General features: G+C 44.6%; 1 protein-coding gene across 4 annotated transcripts in view; it reads left to right on the top strand.

Moving 5' to 3' along the window:
* GFRA1 (GDNF family receptor alpha 1) overlaps positions 1–23,276 on the top strand; it is a 221,075-nt gene that overhangs the window by 5,470 nt on the left and 192,329 nt on the right. Inside the window, exon 1 of one of the 4 annotated variants that reach the window (XM_025397769.1) lies at positions 13,689–13,758. The exons of the other annotated variants lie outside the window; for them this stretch is intronic. Within the exon in view, the coding sequence (XP_025253554.1) occupies positions 13,689–13,758 (70 nt within the window). Of the gene's footprint in view, positions 1–13,688; positions 13,759–23,276 lie in introns of those variants that run through there. 4 annotated transcript variants of the gene reach the window in all.

Raw genomic sequence — 23,276 nt, 5'->3', positions numbered from 1 at the left:
TAGGATGATGATAATGAAGAGGCAGAATGCCTAGAGATGATTGTATGACTTGAAAGTAATTCTAAATGAAGTAATGTGGTGTGGTGGTTTGGAAGAGGTTCGAGGGAGATGACTTGGTTGAGTTTTTTGTTTTTTTTGTTTTCCACATTAAAATATGATTGGCCATCTCTTGCAAAGAAAGTGCCACTTCTGTCTGTAGGTGGCAATCGTATTCTCTTTTGCTACATACCTTACATAGTGCCTCCCTGGAAATTGGATCTGTTCAGATTATGCCACTTACTTTACAAGAGGCCTGAAGATAATCTTAGATTGTTGAAAAATTTGGGATGAATTCTCTTGTCTGCCTTTGATTTAAAAGATTAAGCTCTGCCATTTGTTAAGAATTCTTTTGCTTCTATTTTTTCCTGAGCAAGTGTGTGCATTTATGAGAGAATGTACTCCTGCCCCAATGGCCCTTTTAAATGTGGTCTCGCTTCCCATGGTTTGTTTTGTCTCTCTTTGCAGTTCTATGTGTGGTTTGGAAATGAACTTTGTTTTAGAATTAAGTTTTTCATAACATCTGCATTCAGACAGCCCATAAATAAGCAAGGCGGTAATTTATCTTTATGACATACAGATTCCAGACTAATGTTGTCTTTATTTATTTACAGTTTAGACATTTTCTCAAGTATATATAGCCACCACAAATTATATGTCTCTCAGTGGTTAAACGTGATGGTTAATGTTGAATTTGATTCTATGAGATTATGGTTTGTAACCGGTGAGAGTGTCCTGGTGTTCTAAATGTTTTGTGTTTTGTTTGTTTGTTTGTTTGTTTGTTTTTTGTAGAAAAGCCACAGGATCAAGGGAGTGTATAAATACTGATATTTTATTTAGGTGTATTATACATGCATTCATCCATTCACCAAACATCCATTGAGCCCCAACTATGTTCTAGCTATTGTGGTTTGGGCAGTGAGCCAGTCATCACCTTGCCCTCATGAATCTTAGAGATAGATAGGAACTGACATTTATCAAGCCTTATTATTTGCCAAGCGCTGTGTTAACAGTATTACATCATTAATTTATGTAATCATCAAGTGCTTCTTAGGTATTAATATTTCCATTTTATAGATGATTAAATTGAGGCATAGTGAAGTTAGGAAACCAGCGCCAAATCACGAAAGTCTTAAATGGTAGAACCAGAATTGAAACTTGGATTTGTTTGATTCTAAGCTTTTGTAACATCTACCCTTTGCCACTCAGAGTGTGGTTTCTATACTGGCATCATTGACATTGCCAGGGAATTCATTAGAAATACAGGATCTCATTTTAACTACTGAATCAGAATACACATTTTAACAAGATCCCTGGGCTGGGTGCTTCATATGCACATGAAGCTTGAGAAGCGTTCCTCTACATCATTCTGTCTTTTCCTTCAGAGGAAAAGTGTGTGTGTGTGTGTGTGTGTGTGTGTGTGTGTGAGAGAGAGAGAGAGAGAGTCTGTTTTGGCATAAGATATAAGGATACAAGCTTAGTATAAGAGGAATTCAAATGTTTCTCTGTGTAATGCCAATAATTTCCACTCCATGTCACTTCTAGTGCTTTCTGTCCCTTTGATCCAGCCAGGACAGTGTTTTAAGCAGTGGAGAGGAGATGTACAGACAAACGTATGTGACCACCTAAGCTCTCCTGGGAGCAGATCTGTAGAAACTAGGATGCAATGTGGCCAGTGGAGTGCCAGAGGCAAATCTGACCTTCATCCTGCTTTTGAGGGACAATGCCTCTTACCTACTGTCTGCCCTGTAGACTCCTCAGTCTTTGTACTGATCCCTTGGAAGGGTATGAGCCTCTCCACGGTCACTGATAGTGAGGAAGCAGGCAAGGAAGAAGGGCCATTGGATTTTAATTTCAGAATTTCTACGAGCAATGGGTTTTTGTTTGTTTGTTTCTTGCACTGCAGCCAAGGGCCCAGGCTGGAGTGCAGTGCCATAATCTTGGCGCACTGCTACCTTTGCCTCCCGGGTTCAAGTGATTTTCCTGCCTCAGCCTCCCGAGTAGCTGGGATTGCAAGCACCTGCCACCATGTCTGGATAATTTTTGTATGTTTAGTAGAGAAATACATGTCACCATGTTGGCCAGGTTGGTCTTGAACACCTGACCTCAAGAGATCCGCCCGCCAAAGTGCTGGGATTACAGGTGTGTGCCACCATGCCTGGCCACAATGGGGTTTTTATTATTTTTTTTAAAAAACTTTTTTTTAGAGACAGGGTTTTGATCTGTTGCCAAGGCTAGGGTGCAGTGGCTTGATTACAGGTCACTGCTGCCCCAAACTCCTGGGCTCAAGCGATCCTCCTATCTTAATTTCCCGAGTAGCTAGGACTACAGGTGTGCCACTACACCGGCTAGCAATTGAGTTTTTTAACACTCATTTTCCCTCTCAGAGTTGCTCTTTCATTTGTATAATGAGGCAACTGGAGTAAATAATCTCTAATTGTTACTGTCCGTGGATCTGAGAAAAGGTTGGGCTCATCTCTAGAATTCTTCCACAGTTCTCTTACGTCACCTTCTCCAGCCTTGCAATCATTTCAGCTCTTAAGGAGGCATGGTCATTCTCAGATACAACAGGTTTGTCTGAATTTATGAGTATGGGAGCTTCTTCTGCATGGGCCGAGTTTCACTTATGCATTCCTTGGATCCCATTCACAGGCCAGGTTTCTTTTCACAGAAAGTATGATCTGGAGTTTGTGAGACCTTCCTACCTAGAACCCAGAAATCATAATGAATCAGCCAGAGCCAGAAAGGCCTTGTCTAGAGCTCCATTTTCTATCTCAAGGGCATTGGCTTTAGGTTCCAGCACTAATGAGCTTTGACCTCTGACAGTGACTCTGCTCCTTAAGTGGGATAGTAAAGCCAAATGGAACCTCGAGAGGCTTTAAGTCATTGAATAATGCATATTATCCAGTTTGGCCTTTGTAGGATGGAAAAAGATGGAGGAACAGGATGATAAATGTTGCTTTTCACGGTTTGAATCTGAGCTTTCTAGAACATCCCTTCTGTCTTGAAAATTTGTCTGAGGAAACCAGGACAACAGTGTCTCTGCTTTTCACAGATATGGTAGCAATCAGAGTTTCCATATTTGGATATCTCTGCCCAACATGAAGAGCGTGTTTATCCACATACACTAAGGGTGAGCTGAATCCTCCCAAGGAACAAGACATGTTTGACATTCTTGTGTTTCCATTTTCCTTGGATTCCTCAAACCCACGGTCATTTTAGCCATTGTTTGCTTGCTAACCACATAAAAGGCCTTGCTGATGTATTATCAGTGGTCTGTTGGGAACAAGCAGGAGAACAAAAATAAGGTGGAATCTAAAAACCGTCCTCTCTGTTTTGAAGCTTGAAATGCAGAAGGGAAACCAAGTAGCCAAGTCAGGAGAGAACTGCAGAGGGAGGGTGGAGGGCTGCTTTCCAGAAACCTGAGAGCGGAAGCCTTTGGCCCCTGGGGCACGATTAAGGGCTTGAGGCGTGTGTTTCCTGTGGGGTGAGGCTAGTGTGGGTTTTAGGGGCCTGGAACATGAAGTGAACGGGAGGACACACAGGAAAAAGTAAGCCAGTGCAAGAGGATGTCAGAGGAGAGGCAGGAACACAGAAGCATCCTGGGATCCCAGAGGGCAGAGCTGTGTGGGTGCTCAGGGGCTCAGAGGCAGAAGCTAGTATGCACAATGCACTGTTTAGCATCTGCGTCTCTCTCAGCCAAGCTCTCTGCTCTTGCACCTCTGTTCTGCCCCTGCTTTTCTTCCTCAGAAAAGTTCAAGACACAGCAAGAAGTAAATAGGGATTTGAAAGGATAATGAACCAATTGGCAATTTTTTTTTTTTGGACTCTCTGGAGTGGAAGAGCAAAGCAGTGAGAAATTTTGAAAATACAGTGAGTACTAAGAAAAGCCTGAGGATGGGGATCAGAGGGAGGACAGAAGCACTTCTTTGGCAGCAAGGTTTAAAACTATTGATTGGGAGACTGGATTTTTGTAGAGAAGTCAGGAGATGCCAGGCCTTCCTTAAAATGCAAGTTAATGATATTGCATGCAAGAATCAAGTGGATAGATTGTAGGGAAAGAGTAATGTTAGGTTTTGAACATCCTGATTTTCTGGAAGAAAAGGTCGCAGCTTCTGGCGCTCGTCTTTTTCCTACCAAGTCCTAGGAGTGACTTTGACCTTCCTGGGAAGCCTTAGGATCTCCAGATTGGTTCCCAAGTAATTGGAAGTGGTTTGCTCCAGGATGAGATGTGCCTAAACTCTCTTTTGAGTCTTGCCTCTTTTTTTCTGAGTGATTCTCTGAATAATTAGCCATGTTTAGCATTTCTGTTCAAATGCACCATCATATTTAAGTCATTATTTTTAAAAAAGTTATTACACAGTTTACATGTTGGAGAAGAGCCTTGTAACATCACCTGCTTTCTTGTCAGGTCATGACGAGAGAAAGCCTTGTAAATACCAGCTATTAGGGGTCGTGGTGGTCCTTTTCTTGCCACTCAGCTGTCTAATCCTGGTTCCTATATTTGAGAACCCCCATTCATTTCCTGTTATTTACTCTGGCATGTGGTAAACTCCTTAGTGGGCCAGTGGAGGCCCTGCTCTGCATCTTGAAGCCCCACACCCCCTCTCCACTCAAGCTCACTGAGCCGAACAATTCCCCAAGTATTTCATGTACATTCACTTTCCTGTGCCTTTGCACATGGCCTTGCCTTTACTTAGAAAACTTCTATCAGTTCTTTAAGACCAAGATCAAATTTCGCCTCTGAAGGCGTTTGCTGGAATCCCCCCAAACAGGCAATTCCACTCAGGACTCCCTCATGCTCCGTCGTGCTCTTGCCTTTATGGTAGCCATTAATCACAGCATATCGAGAGGACTTATTTATGTGTCTGTTTTTCCCACTGGAAAGTCGGAGACTTGCTTGGTATGCCGGGTGTCAACTCAGCACCAAGCATCCTTCTTGATCCTGAGCCGGCATTCAGTCAATCACGAGTAGTTGAACGTTAGAGAAGAAGGGTCCCTAGAGATCTAGTCCAGCACTCTGTTTTATAGACTTGAAGCTCAGAGAGGGGAGGGGATTGGACAGGGTCACAGTGCTTGAGGGTAGGCTTGGGGACCTTTGCCAGGTCATGGCACTGGTGTAGGGGGAGCCAGCCTTGGCTCCTTTCTGTCTGCATACTCTCTGGACAAGCCTCATTCATTCTGGAGACCTCAGCCACCACTTACATCGATGACTGAGAGCCTTCCTTCCTACTGCAGCCTCTCCTGAGCGCTAAACCAGCATTTCTAGCTGAGTCCTGGATGACTCCATCTGGCGGTGTATCAGTTAACTCAAACTTAGCATATCCAGAATGGATCTCATCATCTCTCCTTTGCTCCTTATACTCTCTCTTCCTGGAGCTCCAGTTTTATTTAACAGCATTATTGTCTTCCTAGTGATCTGCACTATAAGTTGTGGAGTCTTCTCCGTCCTTTCCACTGTCTTCAACCCTTCAGTCTGACTCATCACCAAGCCCTGCTGAAATTACCTGCTGTCTTTTGAATTGCTCCCTTCTTTCCACATCATGGATATAACTGTCTTATCTCTCACTTGAACTCTGCATGGGCTTTTCCAACTGACTTCCCTAGCTTCTCCCAGTCCAATCTGACCTCCTCATTTCCAGGTCTTGTGCACCTTGGTGACTTCCAGGAACACTTTGGCTTCAGTCTTCCTTCATTCCTTTACTAACTGGCTTTTGATCTCGCCCCAGCCACCATGTATCATAGACAAGACAGGCTGAGCAGCTGCCGTTCTACCAGCACTCTGGGCAGCTTCATCCCTCCATATTTTGCACCTGCCATTGCTGGGAGAAAGAACGCATGCTCTGGAGTTCCACCAACCTAGGTGAATGAATCCCAGCTCTGCCACTCACCTTATCTTGAGCTCACTGTGCCTCAGGTTCCATGGGTGTAAAATGGGATGATGATAATGCCTACTGTATAGGTTCTTGTGGATTAAAGATGCCATATGTCAAATATCAGGTATAGTGCCTGAAACATACTTGGTCCTCAATAAATCTCAGTCCTTTTTAAAGCTACACTAAGGCGATGTTGGCTTGCTCCTGACTCAAGATTGGGACTCTTTTCAGCAGACCACATTGCCTCATCAGAGAACGATGATTCTATGTCTTGCAAAAGGTAGCAAACCTGAGCCTTCAGGAAATGAAAAATCTATCCTCTATCCAAAAGGCCCTAGAGCCAAGTCCTGTCTCTTAATCACCCGGCCTGAGGCTTAGCTACCCTGTGGGGAAGGTCTTCCTTATTCCTGTACCGAGTCTCTCCTTTTCCCTGGGACCCCTGTCCTCATGCCCTGTGGTTGAAAGTGAGTTGGTTGCAGCTGGAGATCACCTGGGGTGGGAGCTTTTCCTGTGCTTAAGGATTCTTGTGATCAGCCTTCCCTTCCAAGCTTGGCTGATTCCTATTCCTCTAACCTCTCCCCATAAATCTTCTTTCCAGTACCCCTCATAGCGGCAAGAATTACTGCTCCCTGAGAAGGGCATGCCTTAAACCTGGGAGATGCTTCCGTCTGCAAAGGCTCTGCTAAGTACACTTACATTTCACTTTCACAGACCACTACTTTTGGTTTTTATTCTCTCCCTCTTCTGCCCCTCAGCAATCCATTTTTATTGTAGAACAATAGGAAATTGCAAACAGGTAAAAAAGGAAAAGAAATTTTAATCACCCAGTGTCCTACCACCCCAAAATAACCGCTGTAAACATGCTAATGGGAGCCTTTTCCAATTTTTGCTATATATGTAAATATGCATAGATGTGTAAGTACATACATGCATACATACATATATGCTTTTTACAAAAATGGTGTCATAATCTACATCTACTCTCTGATTACCTGCATGATGATCTGAAAAACCTATGTCTTTCTGTCTCACTGACCAGTTCCTAAAGGCAATATTTTATTATTTAGATTAAATGTCAACCTCAAGAAGGTCCATGAATAAAGGAGTAGGACAAGCTAGTATCTGTACACTTGTGGCAAAGACCCGAATGTTCCAGCGAAGGCTGTGAAGGTACAGACAGTTAAATATTTTGCATAGAGTCATTGTAGGTCCTGTTACCAGAGGAAGGGAGATAAAACATCAGTGAGTGACAGGTAATTGCGTGAACTGAAGATTGTTACAAGGTGCAAATTATTTATAGCCAACATGTCTGTCCTCATTCCTTCTTCTTAGTCCTCTGAAGTATTTCTTTTTGCCATCTCTTAATTTTTCTGCTGTCGAAGCTTGTTCTTTCCAACGGATGTCCTTTTTGTTTTTTGTTCTCTGGGACATAGTAGCAAATTCTCAAGAGGATGTATCAATTGGGGCTTGTTTGGTAAAAGAGTATGGATCCAGCAGTCAGGAGATCTGTGTTCGGCTTCCAGCATCATTTACCCCTAACTAGCTGGGTGACCTTGGGCCAGTGTCTGCAGGTCCTGAGAGTCATCTGCTCCTTTTGTAATTTGAGGGCAGGGGCCTAGAGTGAATTTTAACATATTAAATTGGTGCAAAAGTAATTACTGTTTTTACCATTACTTTTAATGTTTTCCTTCCTTTTTGAAGAGCCCGTATATTGAATCTTGCGTAGTTATTCAGTTAGTTATTCTGGAACTATTTTTCTTTCTAGCATTTTATTCATGCCAAGGAAACTTGGGATCTTGGCATACGTCTTTCATGTTAATAACCTTTATAAAGTATGATTTATTCAACGTATACCTTACTTTGAACTAGAATGGCATCTTATTTGAATACATGGAAGAAGATAAAGTACAAAAGAAAATAAGTAAATGGAGAAAACGGGGAAAAGTGAAAATGAGAGTAGAAAAGAGAAAATGAAGCCAGGAGTGAGCTCAGTACACAAATGCATGCTACAAGATTATATTTCAATAAATTAAATGATCGGAAGTGCCACGTTTGTTTCACAAAAGGATAAATAAAACCACTGGATTTGTAGATGCAGTAGGACATCTGGAGGTCATCCTAGTCCTGTCCCCTTATTTTACTGATAAGAAAGCAGAATTCCATAAATTGATAGGACAATGGAACATAAATTGTCTACAACAGTGATGACAAGTAAAATTAGGTGTGCGTTTGCTTTTAAATGGGTCTTTGAAACTCTCCATATCTTGGCATTTCCCCACCTCAGTTCAGTTGTCTTTCACCTCTTCAAATCTGTGGCCCCGCTTAGGATACAACACTTTTTTTTCTTTGTTTCTTTTAGCTTGAGAGCCACAGCCTTTGACTTAAGGAGGTAGTTGTCCATTGTTTTGGAACAAGCGTTAATTAATAGGTCTCTGGCAACAAGAACTAGTGGCTGGAATGTTAATTTTCATATTTCTTGGCACCCTTCAGGGTTGTCTGTAAGGAAAAGTGAGAAATTATTTGTTGCTTTAAGCCATGTCAGCCCTCAGATTTTTTTTAAAGATAATCTTTCATTCAGAGTTTTTTGTTAAAGGAGCTAACCACTTCCTGTAATTTAGAGACTCAACTAGCTGGGTCAGTGATGAAAATGAATGGGTAATTTGCATAAGGGGCTAATTCATTGTGTCTCCCGGGCATTTCTTTCATCTCTCTTTCCATTCTAATTAATGTTCTAAGAGGGTCTATCGCCATATCAGAAATTAGGGGTGAAAGCAGCTATTGTTAACCTTTATTATTATGATTTTTTTATCTTCTGTAATCTTTTAACCATTTTCTTTTCATATCCAGGATTTACATAGACAGGGCTATGGGGTATATGGAGAGATTTTAGGGGTGTACTCTTTTACAATCTTTCTTCAAATAGTAGGCTGTTGTAAAAATAAAAATGACTCAGGATAGCTCTCCAGCCACAGGAGGATTTGCAAACCATATAGAAGCATGCAGCCATGGTGGCAGAATTGTTTCTAAATACAAGCTCTCAAAAACATCTTTATAAATGGCTATGCAGACATACAGGCATATATACATTTGTATATTTGCCTGCTCACATGTGCATGTTTTTATAGTGTGTGTTAAGTGTGGACACGATAAAAAATTTTGCCTCAAAAAGATCTTCTTTGACACATGTTTCAGTTGGTCCTGGCTGTGACAAAGGCAGCTGTGTGTGCGAGTGTGACACAGCTGAGGAAAGGCAAGAGAACAAGCAATTTCTTCGAAAATCAATTGCAATTTACTCCTACTAAATTGACCGAGGGTCCGCCCCATCCACGCATTAGCATATGACAGACTTTTAATCATTTGGTCAAGTGGCCTATTTTTGGTCAAACTGCAGTTCCCTTTGGAACTCTGCCCATCCCAGAACTGTGTATTCTCCTCATTGAATCCTCAGTCTCTTGAAAGGGGAGGTGAGTGAGCAAAGAGGAATCCCGCTGGGGAAGCCCCTACCCTGTGTCCCCTTACCGTGCTGTGTGTCCTGCACTAAGCTGCCCTTTCACAGACTTATGTTCTTCTGGTCCTCCACCATGCTAAAAGGTACGTATTGTGCCCTCTGATTTCTGAGGAGGAAAGCTGGGATCAGAGAGGTTGAGTAACTTTCTTAAGGCCACACAGCTGATATGTGGAAGAGCTCCGATTCACTTCTTGTTCCTGTGACTCCAAAACCTGTGCTCTTTCTGCTGTTAGCTGATGAAATTTTAAGCACAGACCAGGATCCCTTATTTAGAAAGAGCTATCTACTCCCTTTTCTCCCTCCTTAATTCCCAGCTTTCTCCTCGGTCTTCCACCCTAAAACACTGTTTGACAAAGGGCCTTTAAAGTTGCAATATACACCACTACCTGTTATTTTAATATTTGGGCCTGCAGTCTGATGGGTTATTAATTGACAACCAAAATCCGGAGCACGCGTGCTATTAAAACCATTCCTGCGGAACTGCAGAAATATTAACCAAGGAAGCAATTTCTGGATTGTATCTTTTTTCATTTCAGTGTGAGATGGAAGGCTTCGAAAGTGGAGCAGAATGCCTAGGGCCATTTTTTTGTCATGTTGTTGTATAAATAGCATTACACAGTGATAAAAAAAAAAAAAGGAATACATAGTTTAGTTCCACTTTAAGGTGACCTAATGTGCTATTCATTTGTCTTCCACCATGCTGGTGCCACTTTCCTCTAGGTCCCTGTGAACTGTGTAAGAAGCACCATGCCGGCTGTGATTTCTGTTGCCCTTTGCACATGATCGTTTTGTGTACAGTTAATAATGTATGAAAATAAGTATTGATTGCATTCTTTGTAGGAGAAGGCCAGCAGGTTTCTTAAAGCCCATGTTTATGAAATGTTTCATTGATTCCTGTTACTACGAGTTTTGAATAAAACACTTGATGAAGAAGATACCAGGAGATCCCTGAATTCCGGAGAGTTCTCAATGGAACCACTATATATAGTCTTCCAAGTTTGGGAATGGCAAGTGGTATTTGAATGGGAAAAGAAGTGATCAGGCTGAACATACTCCCAATTCGAAATAGTTGCCTTCCCCATGATACTTAAAGAGAAGTAAAAATAGTAATTACAGCAGCTGTGAGTTGTAGCGAGCCAGGTGTTTTATGTATCCTAACTTGCTTAAGCCTTGTTCGGTAGAGGTACTCTTAGCCCCACTTGGTTGGTGGATAAGGGAACTGGGGCTCAAGTGAGAAACTTGTCTTGAGGGCACACACCTCAGAAGTGGTAGAGCCAGCATTCTCATCCAGGAAGCCTGGCTTCAGAACTCATGCAGTAGCACCCATTTGCATGTATATAACATGCATGGGAGAAATAGCCCATGAAAATATCCTATGAAAGGGAAGTGCACGAACTGCATAAAGGATTATTAGATATTTTTTACTGAGTGATATGTATGTGGGTATATGATGCATATAATATACATATAACATATTACGTTATATATATTACATATATGTTATGTATACATTACATATTATGTTACATATATATTTATACTTATTTTGGAATGAAGAGAAGAAGAGGTAAGTTTTTATAGTCTCTATCAGTTTTCAGTTTTTCAGTATGACAGAATTTCATTTCTGCCAAATTCATTCATCACATATTTATTAAGAACTTACTGTGAGCACAGTGGGAGGCCCAGGTGATTCAGAGGTAAATAGGAATTGTCCTCTAAGAATTCCCGTTTTTGCTTTAGAGATAGATATAAACAAGATAAATTATGATGAATGAGTAGAACCCTGTAGAAAGCTCACATGTGGCCCTAAGATGGGAATAATGGACTGGATGGTGTTGTGGGTCAGAGAAGCCTTGCAAAAGGGGACTTTTCAGCTGGCTTTTATGGAATGGATAGGAGTTTGGTGAGGAGAGCTGACTGGTGAGAGCATTCCAGGCAGAGGCAAGAGCCTGGGCAAAGGCACGGTGTGTCCAGGGTTTGCCGTGGCTTGAGCAGCAGGTATGAGGAGTGGTGTGAGAAGAGCTGAGCAAAGAGGCAGGTTTGTCACACTCAGGGGCTTGGCCTTTGTCATAGAAGACAGGAAAGGAAGATGGCTAATTTGTCTCAGCATTGCTGAAATTTTTAGATTGAATCGGATGAAATTGCCATTTTAGTAGGTCAACATGGTAGAATAGCAACAATTTCAGACAGTTCAACTTAATATAGTTTTGTGTCATAAAAGCACACGCAGGGGCTCTGGATGCTTCTAGACCAGAGAAGGACATAAGACCTGCTGTGGGTGAGTAACCCCTCCTCATAGAAGGTACCTTCTGGGAAAACAAAAAATGAGGCCAGGAGCACTGTGCTATTAGCCTCAGCTCCAGGTGGAAATGGAGCAAGAGCAAGTGTGGGTCAAGTTCAAGCTCCTCCCTTCCGGATACACCTTCTTGAGGAGAAAGCATGCACAGGCTCGGAAGGCAAAGGCCAAGTGCACGGAGCCCACCATTTAGGTGCCGAGGGCGGCGAGGACAGAGGAGCAGGAGTCCCTGAGGCAGTCTGGCTGCGTCTCCCTGGGTGGTCCTGGGAAGGTGCGGTGGGGGCGAGGTGGGGGAGTACAGGTAAACAGAAAGACAGCAGAGCAGACAGGGGCCAGCAGGAATCAATCTAGGAAGCTGGGTCATCCTGAAGGGCCTTGGCTGCTAGGAGGCGTTTTGGCTTGTGGTAGGAGAAAGGTGGTCTCTGACAACGGTTCATTGGGACCCTGTGGATGCTGAGTGGCATCGCTGGTGTTAGGAGGCCTCCCCTGGTGGACAGTGGGGATGTGCACAGTATGGGTCCCTGAGAGGATGGCTCCCATCTGCCTTTCTGCAGGGTCCCAGCTTCAACCCCAGCACTGCCCTTTGTCCTGGGCTCAGGTCGGACTTCTGCTCTGTCACTTGGGAGCAGTGGCTCAGGTGTGGGTGCCTGGCTCCCTAGGCAGTGTCGTCCTCCTCCCTGGGAGGGATGGTGCTGTCCAGCCTTTCCTGGACCTCTGGAAACCTGCTGGCACCCGTTTGGAGGACTTGAGGTATGGGCTTGTTTATTCATTTATTTTGTATTTGCTGTTTTCTTCCTCTGACTCTCCAGTCTTCTGCCCCGCCTAGCTGTTGACTGTGCCAAATTCTCAACTGGATTCAGAACATTTCGCAAGAGAATGTCTCAATGAAAACTCAAGGGTTCTAAATAAAGAGAGTTGTGTTAATTGAAAGCAGTGCCCACTCACCCCAGGGAGCACCTGCTCGAGGGGAGAGGATGGGGAGGAAGGGAAGGAGGGCTGGGAGTGCCTATGCAGCCCACAGAGCTGGCTCCTAAGAAGCTACTAAACCCTCTCTGTGTGTCCTACCCTGCGCCCATGCTGTGTTATGACATTGTTTTGATGACCGATGACATCAATGGGTCTGGGGTGGGAAGAGGTGGTGCTGCCCTTTTTAGCTACTGATGATCCCTGGGAGGAAGGGCAACACGTTCCTAGGTCAGGACCTACTGGGCTAACCCTCTGCATGCATCCCAGAGATAGGGCTGGGAATAGGGAGGGGCAGGGGAGGAGGTCCTGATGATCCCAAAAAATATATGTGCTGCAGAATAGCACAGTGGCAAGGAGCAAAAGCCTTGGAATTAAGCGCACTCGGGTTTGAATTCCATGTTCCAGCACTTAGTAGCTGTGAGACCACAGGTAAATACTTACAAAGTTCTAGGTCCTGTATGTGTAAATGGGGCTAATAATAGTATCCAGTTCATAGGGTTGCTAGAAGTAACACTTAGGGAATATTTCATTCGTTTTTGGCCCTCCTGAACTGTGCAGGAAACAGGGGTGGGCGGGTGGGGTGACTGCCAGCGCCTTCCTTTCCTATGCATTCTCACTCCCTTTCTCCTCCTCCCTCAATTTATTAGCATGAAACAGGAATAGTAGATGATTTGAGTGCATGCAGATCTCTTCTGCTCTGAAAAGAAAAGAAACACCAATAGCCATACCCGAAATTACAATTACCAGTCAGTCCAAAACATTGATTTTCTACTCTACGCCTAAGCAGTAACTCAGGTTTCTTGCGAACTTACTGTGCGCCAGAGAATGTGCTAGCTGCTGGGGAGATGGTGGTGAGCCAGAAAGTGCAGAGTACAATGCCATGTAAAGGAAGGGGAGAAGGAGAGAGGAAGAGAACTAGGATTCAGGAAGGAAAGTTCTGGAAGGGGATGGCAGAGAACTAGGATGCAGGAAGGAAAGTTCTGGAAGGGGATGGCAGAGACCTAGGATGCAGGAAAGAAAGTTCTGGAAGGGGATGGCAGAGACCGGAATGCAGGGATGTGGGGAGTGGATTCCAGGTGAGCTAACCCATCAGTGGGAAAGGAAAGGGCGTGTACCCCGCCAGCACAGAAAATTAATACTGAATATGCTAGCCCTTTGTTGAGTGGATGTGAACATGGTGGAAACCTAGTGTTTTTTTTTTCTGATGATTCTCAAGAATGTTTAAAAAATGCAATGTTTGCAAACAAAGTAGAAACAGTTGAAGCATTGTTTTCTATTAGCAGTATAAGGTTCACTGGCTATGGGTATTTTTTCCTTCTTGCTTTCCAAATTGTAATTTTAAAAGATGAGGCATTTCATATTCAAGAATTTCCTTTGTCTGAAATAAATTATTCATTTCTACTCAGTTTCAGAAACAATGAACATAATACTTAATGCATCATAATTAAGCGGCGGGTGTAGCTTCATATAAAATTATGTTCCATGCATTTTGGTGGCAAACAGAGCAGCATATCCTATATCTTGTCGACATTTGTTCCTCATAAGCAAAATATAAAGAAGCTGAAGCCCAGAAATGTGTTTTCTTTCCTCTCATGGTGGAGGAGGGGGTAACTTTAGACCCAGGCAGCCTTGTTTTTGACATTCCACAGCTGTTGGTGGCTTTGTCAGTCTGCAGAGAAAGTGAACTTACTGCAACTATCTTGTGCATGGGGTCAGGTGAGGGTCAGAATTCTTGAGTACCACACATTTATCTCCGTCTTCTTTGTCTGGGTTTGAGATCTCTCTAGAATCCTCTTGTGGAAGGGCATTGCCTGGAAATGACTTCCTTTGGGGTTTGGTGGCAGCTGTTTTTTTTGGAATACTGGCTGGTTGGTCATGTGGCAGTTTTCTGAGGATCTGGCCCTGAGATATTCTTCCTGTGACAAGGTTCCTCTTTAGGAAAATAGGCATTGCCAGCAAGGATCAAGATGTCCATGAATGTCCACTTTAGACTTGAAGATTTAGCTGTTCTGGTTCCCAGGAGCATTTTTTGGGATGCCTCGACTCAAGTTCCAGCCCTGAGGTCAGAGTGACAGCTGGCTCTGGTTGCCAAAGGGCAGTTGTCAAAGAACATTAATTGTGAAATGTGTGCTGGGCTCCCATCAGTAGGGTAGGGGATGCCTGCTTTCCCTTCCTTCCTTCCTTCCTTCCTTCCTTCCTTCCTTCCTTCCTTCCTTCCTTCCTTCCTTCCTTCCTTCCTTCCTTCCTTCCAGTCAGGGTCTCACTATGTTGCTCAGGATGGTCTCAAACTTCTGTCTCAAGCAATCCTCCTGCCTTGTCCTCTCAAAGTGTTGGGATTATAGTCATAAGCCACCATGCCTAAACAGGAGATGCTTTCATAGGCTATTTCTTTTTTCTTTTCTTTTCTTTTCTTTCTTATTTATTTATTTATATTTTTTTGTTGTTGTTGTTATTTTGTTTTAAGACAGTCTCTCTTTGTTGCCTAGGCTGGAATGCAATGGTACAATCTTGGCTCACTGCAGCCTCTGCCTCCAAGGTTCACGAAATTCTCCTGCCTCAGCCTCCTGAGTAGCTGGGATTACAGGCACCTGCCACCACGCCTAGCTCATTTTTTTTTTTAATATTTAGTAGAGACGGGGGTTTCACCATGTTGGCCAGGCTGGTCTCGAACTCCTGACCTCAGGTGATCTGCCTGGCTTGGCCTCCCAAAGTACTGGGATTACAGGCATGAGCCATTGCACCCGGTCTCATAGGCTATTTCATTTAATCTTCACAAAAGCCTGAGTGTTAGCCTTGAGTGTGCATGAGGGGCATTATTCACATTCTGCATAAGAGGAAACCAAAACTCGGAGAAGTCCAGTGACCTGCCTAAGGCTACATAGCTAGTTGGTGGCAAATCCTGAATTCGAGCCAAGTTTGTTCAGCTGCAAAGGCCTAGCCCCTTGCATGCTATCCCCCTTGTTGCTGTTTTGATTGTCAAGAACAAAAGTAGCTAGATGCAAGATGGATCCTCAGCTACCTCTGGTCTAAGCACTGTTTGTATTTGAATAGAAAACAAAATTACATGTTTTTTATTTTAGAGAGGCTTAGGAAGAAGGCCTTGGACTTGGCCAGAAGTTTTCCTGGATGCCTCTCTGTCCTTGACCCTGGTTTCTTTCTTTCTTCTTTTATTTTTTTCTTTTGTGAGACAGAGTGTCTCTCGCCCAGGCTGCAGTGCAGTGGTGCGATCTTGGCTCACTGCAACCTTAGCCTCCCAGGTTCACACGATTCTCCTGCCTCAGCCTCCCGAGTAGCTGGGACTACAGGCATGCACCCCTATGCCTGGCTAATTTTTGTATTTTTAATACAGATGGGGTTTCACCATGTTGGCCGGGCTGTTTTTGAACTCCTGACTTCAAATGATCCACCCATCTCAGCTTCCTAAAGTTCTGGGTTTACAGGCCTCAGCCACTGCAACTGGTCTTGACCCTGGTTTCTGTCCGGTGCCTGCCCTGGCTGGCTGGACTCACTGCAGAGCCCTCCAGGGATCCTGGCACTCTGTGCTTCCACCTAGGTGCCCATGACCTCCAGTTCTGCAGTTTCTGTGGCATCTGTTGCTCTGTTATTTCCTATGTGGCAGAGTCCTCCGGGGAATTTGTGGATGATCTCTGATTTTTGTGAAGCCCTCATTTCGAACAGGTCTATCCAGCTGCGTGCTAGGTAGTCCCATCTAGATATCCTGGCCATAACTCAAACATGGTCTGTATTGAACTTGCCTTCTCTTTTAATCTTGTGGACTGAGGAAGAGGCACATTAGAACCTTAGGGAGATATTTTTATATTGTGGGGGGTGGAGGGGGAGCAGTGCTATAGTAGAAAGGATGTAGATTTGGAGTCAGACTAAGTTTGCATCCTGACTTCATCCTTTCATAACTTAGGCAGGTTGTTTAATACCTTTAAGCCTCAGTTTCCTGATTTGTAAAATGTAGACAGTATCTGCTGTGCCGTGTCATTGTAAGGACTGGATCTGTGTTATGAGACAGCGTGTTGAAGCCTATCACCCAATCACAGTGATAGAAGTTGTTAGTTGAAGACAAGAATCTTTTACTGGCCTCCAGAGATCGCACTGCACCTGAGAAGGGCAGGTGGTCCGTGTGCTGGTCCTTCCAGCTTTCCAGGGCGGAAGTGGTGAGGGTGCGTTTCAGACTTCGTGGCTGCTCTCTAGAGACTGCTCAGTACATTTGTACTTGCCACCTGAGATGCATGACCACTGATAGCCTGGCTTGCCTATAAGACAAAGCAGCCCCATCATGCTGCAATAGGCACCAGCTGTATACCTCACTTGGTATCACCTGCAGCCTTGCCTTAGGGTTACTACATTTTTCCACATTTCTTGCAGCCTGGTGGAGCTGAGGCAGATGCACCTGAGCGTGAGGGCAGCCATTGACCTGTTCCTCCACGTGCTTACCCTTCATTAAGAGAAAGTGCAGTCGATGTAGATAGAAACAGCCTCTCAGAAATGGCTCTCATGCAGATCCGGCTTGCTGCTCGTGTTGTGGGCGAGCCTTGGAGACTGAGGGAAGGTGAAGTGCTTGTGAGTTCCTAGGCAGAGTGAGTACCCTGCGTTGGATGTAGAATTTTCCTATTAAGAGCAGAACAAAACAGGTTTTTAGATAAGCACTCTGACGTGGGCCAGAAATGCCTGGCAAATATTTACTCTAGATGTAAAACACTCACAAAGTCAAATGTTGTTTGGAAAACCCTAAAATAGAAAATTTATGCTCAGGGTTTTATATTTGGTAATTGTAAAAAGAAAAAAAAGGCCTATTGTTGTCTGTGTCCTCTAAGCTGGCTTTTACAACGTGGAATGACGACAAAGCCTCCTTTGCCCACCCTCCTGCCCATTTTTGCTCCTCTGCCCTTAGTCAGCCTCATGACTGCATTTCCAGCCCCTTCTCAGACGTGTACCTCCTCCGCCCATCCAGGTGACTGTGGCGTGTTTTGCTTGGTAAGCCCTGATTGTGGGCCTGGCACCATTTCACCTACTTCTCCTCTTGAAACTGAGCATGGGATGCTGGAATTGACAGATTTGCCTCCCCACCAGCTCCCAGGTATAAAGGAACTCTACTGGCCGAAGTGTTTAAACTCCTAGAAGGCTGGCATTGGACTTGAGATATTCTTTGTATGTGTCAGACACCTGAGTTAGAGTCTCCGAATGTCCCATTATGCGTTTTTTGCCAGACCCTTCTGTTCCTCTCTGGCAAAGCAGAGTGTTTGGACCATACCAGTGGTTCTAACCTGGCAACCTCACACATTTTGTGCATCAGTGTCTCGTGGGGGAGGTGTATGATATTCTGAGACATCCACCCCCACCCTTACCCCAGGTGTGCTGTCTTAGGTGAAAACTGCTATGCTATGGTGGATGATTTGCCCAGGAATCTTCTGGCTCTGACCTGCTATGTGCTCTTTGGAGCTTGGTCAAGGATCTTTGGATGACTTCTTCCTTCAGTCCATCAACAAATATCTACTGAGCCAACTTTTGTGGGCTGGACATTGTGCTAGGGTCCTGGGGACATTGGCATGGGCAGGATGAACTCATGAAACTTATAGTCTAGTAGAGGGGACATATGAATTAAAATGCACGTGTTTTGATGGCTGTCAGTATTCTGAAGAAGAAAACTGACCAATATGATAGGGAAGGGAACAGAGGGGAGAAGGGGACCCTTTTTACACATGGAAGTCAGAATGTGCCTCTCTGAGAAGGTGACTTTGAGCTGGGACCTAAATGACAAAGGGGAACTGGCCGTTCTGAGCACTGCTGAAGAGCATTGTGCAGAGCTCCAAGGACCCCAGGTGGACCGAGCCTGGTACATTCCCCAGAAACAGGGGGCTAATAAGGTGGGAGCCTGGTCCCTTTTTACCAGTGATTATCTCCTGCTGCTGCCCTGCGCAGGGGGCCAGCAATGTGACCAGGCCACCACCAGGGCTCAGGAGGGAGCTATGGCCAGGGGACACCAGGAAGCTTCAGAGCGATGGCACCTGCTTTTTGGGTGATGGGGCTCATGAACTGTACCCAGAAAAGTATCTGTGGCTGCGTTTCACTATCCTAGAATTCTGAGACATGAGTGAAACAGCCGTCTGAACCGGAGACTTTGTGCTCGAGTGTGACTTGGAGGGGCCAGCTTTGCCCTGTTGTACTTCAGATGTTCGCTTTGAAAATGTAATCCTTAAATGATAGCTCTCCTCTAGTGCTGGGCTCATGTTTTGTATTGATTTATCTCATTCTTTTAAAAATATAACACAAAGCAAGATAATTATAGAATCCTGATGTTGGAAGAGTCTTTTGTGATCACCAAGTTCATAACAGAATTAAAGACCAGAATGGTTGAGGGCTATGCTAGGAGACAAAATGGGGCTGGAGTGGGGACCCAGCGCCCTGGGTCCTCTCTCCTTGGTTGACATATGTAGTGTCCATGTAGGACAGGCCTGAAGAATGGCGATGCCCCAGGAGATGAAGGCAATCCCTGCACACATCTGTACTATCATTGGAGAAATTCTTAAAGAATCAGGTCCTTGCCCACTTTTCTGGCCTCATCGAGCCCCATTTCCCACGAAGGATCATAGATCTGAAGACAGTCTGCCTTTCTCCTCCCTGGTACACACATCTCGCTTGTTCTGCCTCGAAGCCTTTGCTCTCGCCTTCCCCTGTCATCTGGAATGTTCTCCATGATCTTCAGTTAGCTGGCTCCTCCTTGTCATTTTCAACCCAGAGGTCTTCCATAAAGAGAAGACCACTTTGCTAAATATCACTCCCTCCTTGTTCATTCTTTATTATATTTTCCTGTTTCATTATCTGCACAGACCCTACCGCTGTCCTCAGCTATTTTGTAGATTTACTCGTGTCGTGTGCCTGTTTCTCTAACTAATGTTAGGTTGCGTGCAAGCAAGGACACCATCCGGCTTGTTCAATTCTCTGTACCTGGGTAGTTTTCCCAAGAAAACTATGTAGTGGGTGCTAAGTAGATATTTGTTGAATAAATGAATGAATGAATGAACAAATACATAGTAAGTGGGAGCTAGGTAGGTAGAAGATGCTTACTAACTAGCTATTTGGTGCCCAGCAATTAGTTGAAGCAGGGCAGAGGTGTACAGGTCATGACATGAGGGAGCCTACGGTCTTGCCAGGGAGGTGCATCTGTCAGGAGCCTTTCTTTCATGAAGGACAGAAAACTCATCTCAAGCAGACTTGGATGATAAAGAAAATTTGTCAGCACTTAGGACTTATCAGAAGGCCAGAAGTAGGACAGGATTCTGGCAAATTGCTGTCACCAGGACCATGCCTCCTGGACCTCCAGTTCTTGAATGTGCTCTTTGTGTTGGGGGCAACACCTGCAGCGCCAACAGGGTAGGACCTCCCAACAGTGCCACGCTTGTCTCTTGTGTTCAGTAACGGACCCAAGCAATTGCAGGCCTCACAGCCTCATTTACACCATCCTGGACTCAGTACTTGGCTGTAGAATGGCGACCAAAGTCAGATTGGCCTCTCTCCCCATGGAGCTTGTAGTCTAGCAGAGGGGAGAGACACAAATACTTAGAAAATCCAAGTTTAAAAAGTGATCCCAAAGAGAAACAGGTGATGCTCTGAGCACCGGCAATGAGGCTTAGGGTGGGAAGAATGTTCCAGCAAAGGAAAGGCCAAGGTTGTGTGGGGCGAGGGAGTGAGCCAGAGTGGCCAGTGTGAGATGAGACTGGACGTGTCATCTTGAGCTCGCTAGGAACTGGGGGAAGGAGTGGGGCCATGTGGCAGCCCTGGAACTGGCCTGCAGACTCAGCCTGGATGCCTAAATCTTGGAATTCACCGTGGCAGGAATTGCAGGGTGTGCATGGTTTTCTCAGTTCACTGTCGTCATTGTCACATTTGAGAAGGACCAACTACACCCATCTGGGGAGAAGAGGCCCCTGGAGCATTAGTGCTGGTATGCTAGAGATTTAATTCGCTGCTTTTCGAACAGACCCCATGCTCTTAGGCCAGTCCTGAAACTGCCCACCCCAACCCCCAGCCTCAGTTTTCTCTACTGTGAACTGGGGTTATGGACTTGTTGGCAGGCCTACAGGAGCTGACACATAACAAAATGCTTTGCAAATTCCACAGTTCTAAAGCAAGTCACTTTTGGTTGTTTTGATTTTCCTTCAACTGTGGGAAGAGAATGGATTCAAGACAGTTAGAAACAACGAACCCTAGCACTTTGGAGCTGGAAGGAGCCTGAGGGTCCTTCTAGTGAAAGTGCAGAAGGTGAGTTGTGACTCGTTGTGGGGCCTGTTGGAGATTTGAAGTTGTCTGGAGATCAGCTGCTTCTCCTCCCCTGAGAATCCCCTTCATGTCCCTTAAGTCTCCAGGGAAAGGAACAGTGCTCCCTTTCCTATCTGATTGCCTTAAACCTGGCATGGTGGAGGTGCAGCTCAGGTCTAGTGGGTGCAGGCCACTATGAGACTTGGCCCAGCCTCATAGCAAGTGGCAGGCCAAGCCCCATGAGCCTGAGATCTCCAGCTCTGAGGCTGCTCCCTTGCTCTCCCCTTTTGCCCTTGCCACACCCAGGCCACATTCTAGAAGAAGTTCAGGGCCACAGATCTGGTCGGATTCAGCCTGTGGAACACAAAGTCAGCTCCCCAGTTGGCGGGGAATTACGGTCTCATGTCAAATACCCGAAAAGTCAAGAGGACAGCAAACCCCTGTGTACCCACCACCCAGAATGAACCAGTGTAACTATTTGCCTTTTAAAACCACATCATTTAAAAAAGAAACTATTACAGGGAAAGTTGAAGTCTACTTAAAGTATCATTGCATAAGTGATTCATTCTACAAGTATTTTCAGAGTGCCTTCTGTGGGCCGAGTATATTGGAGATACAATGGGGAACCAGCCATTAAAAGCCTTTGTCCTCAAGGAGTCTGCATTCTGTCTAGGGGGAGGCAGATGATACATCAATATATAATGAAGGCAAATAGAGGAGGGTAGGGAGTAGAGAGTGATGGGAGTGGGTACTATTTTAGATAGAGGAAGTCTTCTCTGCTGAGACATTTGACACAGTGAAATCAAGGTCCCAAGCTTGTGAAGTCTGGGAAAGAGCCTCTGAGATGGAGGGACCAGTCAATGCCCAGCCTCAGAGGTGGAAAGAGGCTGGTGAGTCCAAGGAGCAAGCTGAGCAGTGGAAATGCACCCCAGTAAGTGAGGACTGGGAGAGCCAGCCAGGGGCCCCAGCACATGGCTGCAGGGCCTTAAAGACCACGGAATAAGGACTCTGGGGTTTGTTCCAAAACTGATGAGTCCTTTGTAGGACTGGGGGGGTTTTGAAGAAGATAATGTCATAATCTCACTTATGTTTTAGAAAAATCTCTTAACTGTAAATAGGCAAGAGGAGAAACAGAAAAAGAAGTCTGTTGTAGCATCAACTCCAGAACTGATGGGGGCTTGCACTTGGGTTAGTGATGAGAAGCAGTTGGATTCAAGGGACCCACATGTTGTACTGATGAATTGGAGACAGGGAGTGAGAGAAGGAGAGAAGCCAGGGATGGCTTCTAGGAATTTTGATGTTGTCATTCACCTGGGTGAATGACAGTGCCATTTTCTGAGATGGGGCAGGGGTGGGGGGCCAGTGCTATTTTTGCATCCAGCGGTGCAGACTTAAGAGTTCCATTTTGGACACGTTAAAATGCTTTTTGTAAATCTGAACATCTTTTCCTCTGCAGAGCTGTTGTTCGTGCTATCCCCATTTTTATGTTTTACCATATATACTTCCATGAACAATATTCCGCTCTTGATGGGCATTCCTTGTTTCTGAAATTACAAATAATACTGTTGTTTTTATTCTGGTTTCTCTGTGCATATCGAGGAAATTGATAATTAGAAATAGGACTACTGGGTTATGAGGCATGCATGTTTTATTTTTTATTTTTTGGTAACAGCTTTATTGAGATATAATTCACATACCATACAAGGGGACATGCATTTTCCCCTCATTTTTAAATCCTTCAAAATTCACTTTGGTTTTTAAGTAGTCAAGGCATCTTTTAATTTACTAATTGCTGTTTGGCTTTTAATTTACTATTTTAGTTTATTAGCCTATTTCTTTGCTTATGCCTCCGTATTGAGTGTCCTTTTTGCTGATGCATATCTTTTAATAGTCCATTCAGTGTCTATGCACGGTGATCACTGTCTTTTTTCTTTTCCTTTTCATTTTTTTCTAATTACTGGACTATATTTTTAGAACAGTTTCAGATCTACAGAAAAATTCAGCAGATAGTACAAAGTGTTCCCATATACCCTCTGCCCCAAAAGTTTCTCCTATTATTATTATTATTGTTGAGATGGAGTCTGGCTCTTGTTGCCAATGCTGGAGTGCAATGGTGCAACAACCTCGTCTCACTACAACCTCTGCCTCCTGGGTTCAAGCGATTCTCCTGCCTCAGCCTTCTGAGTAGCTGGGATTACAGGCAGCTGCCACCATGCCTGGCTAACTTTTTGTACTTTTTAGTAGAGACAGGTTTCGCTATGTTGGCCAGGCAGGTCTCAAACTCCTGACCCCATGATCTGCCTGCCTCAGCCTCCCAAAGTGCTGG

This window comes from Theropithecus gelada, chromosome 9, assembly GCF_003255815.1.
Source record: "Theropithecus gelada isolate Dixy chromosome 9, Tgel_1.0, whole genome shotgun sequence".
In the NCBI taxonomy this organism is placed as follows: Eukaryota; Metazoa; Chordata; class Mammalia; order Primates; family Cercopithecidae; genus Theropithecus; species Theropithecus gelada.
Note: the sequence above shows the minus strand (reverse complement) of the source record. Positions and strands in the feature narration are given on the sequence as shown.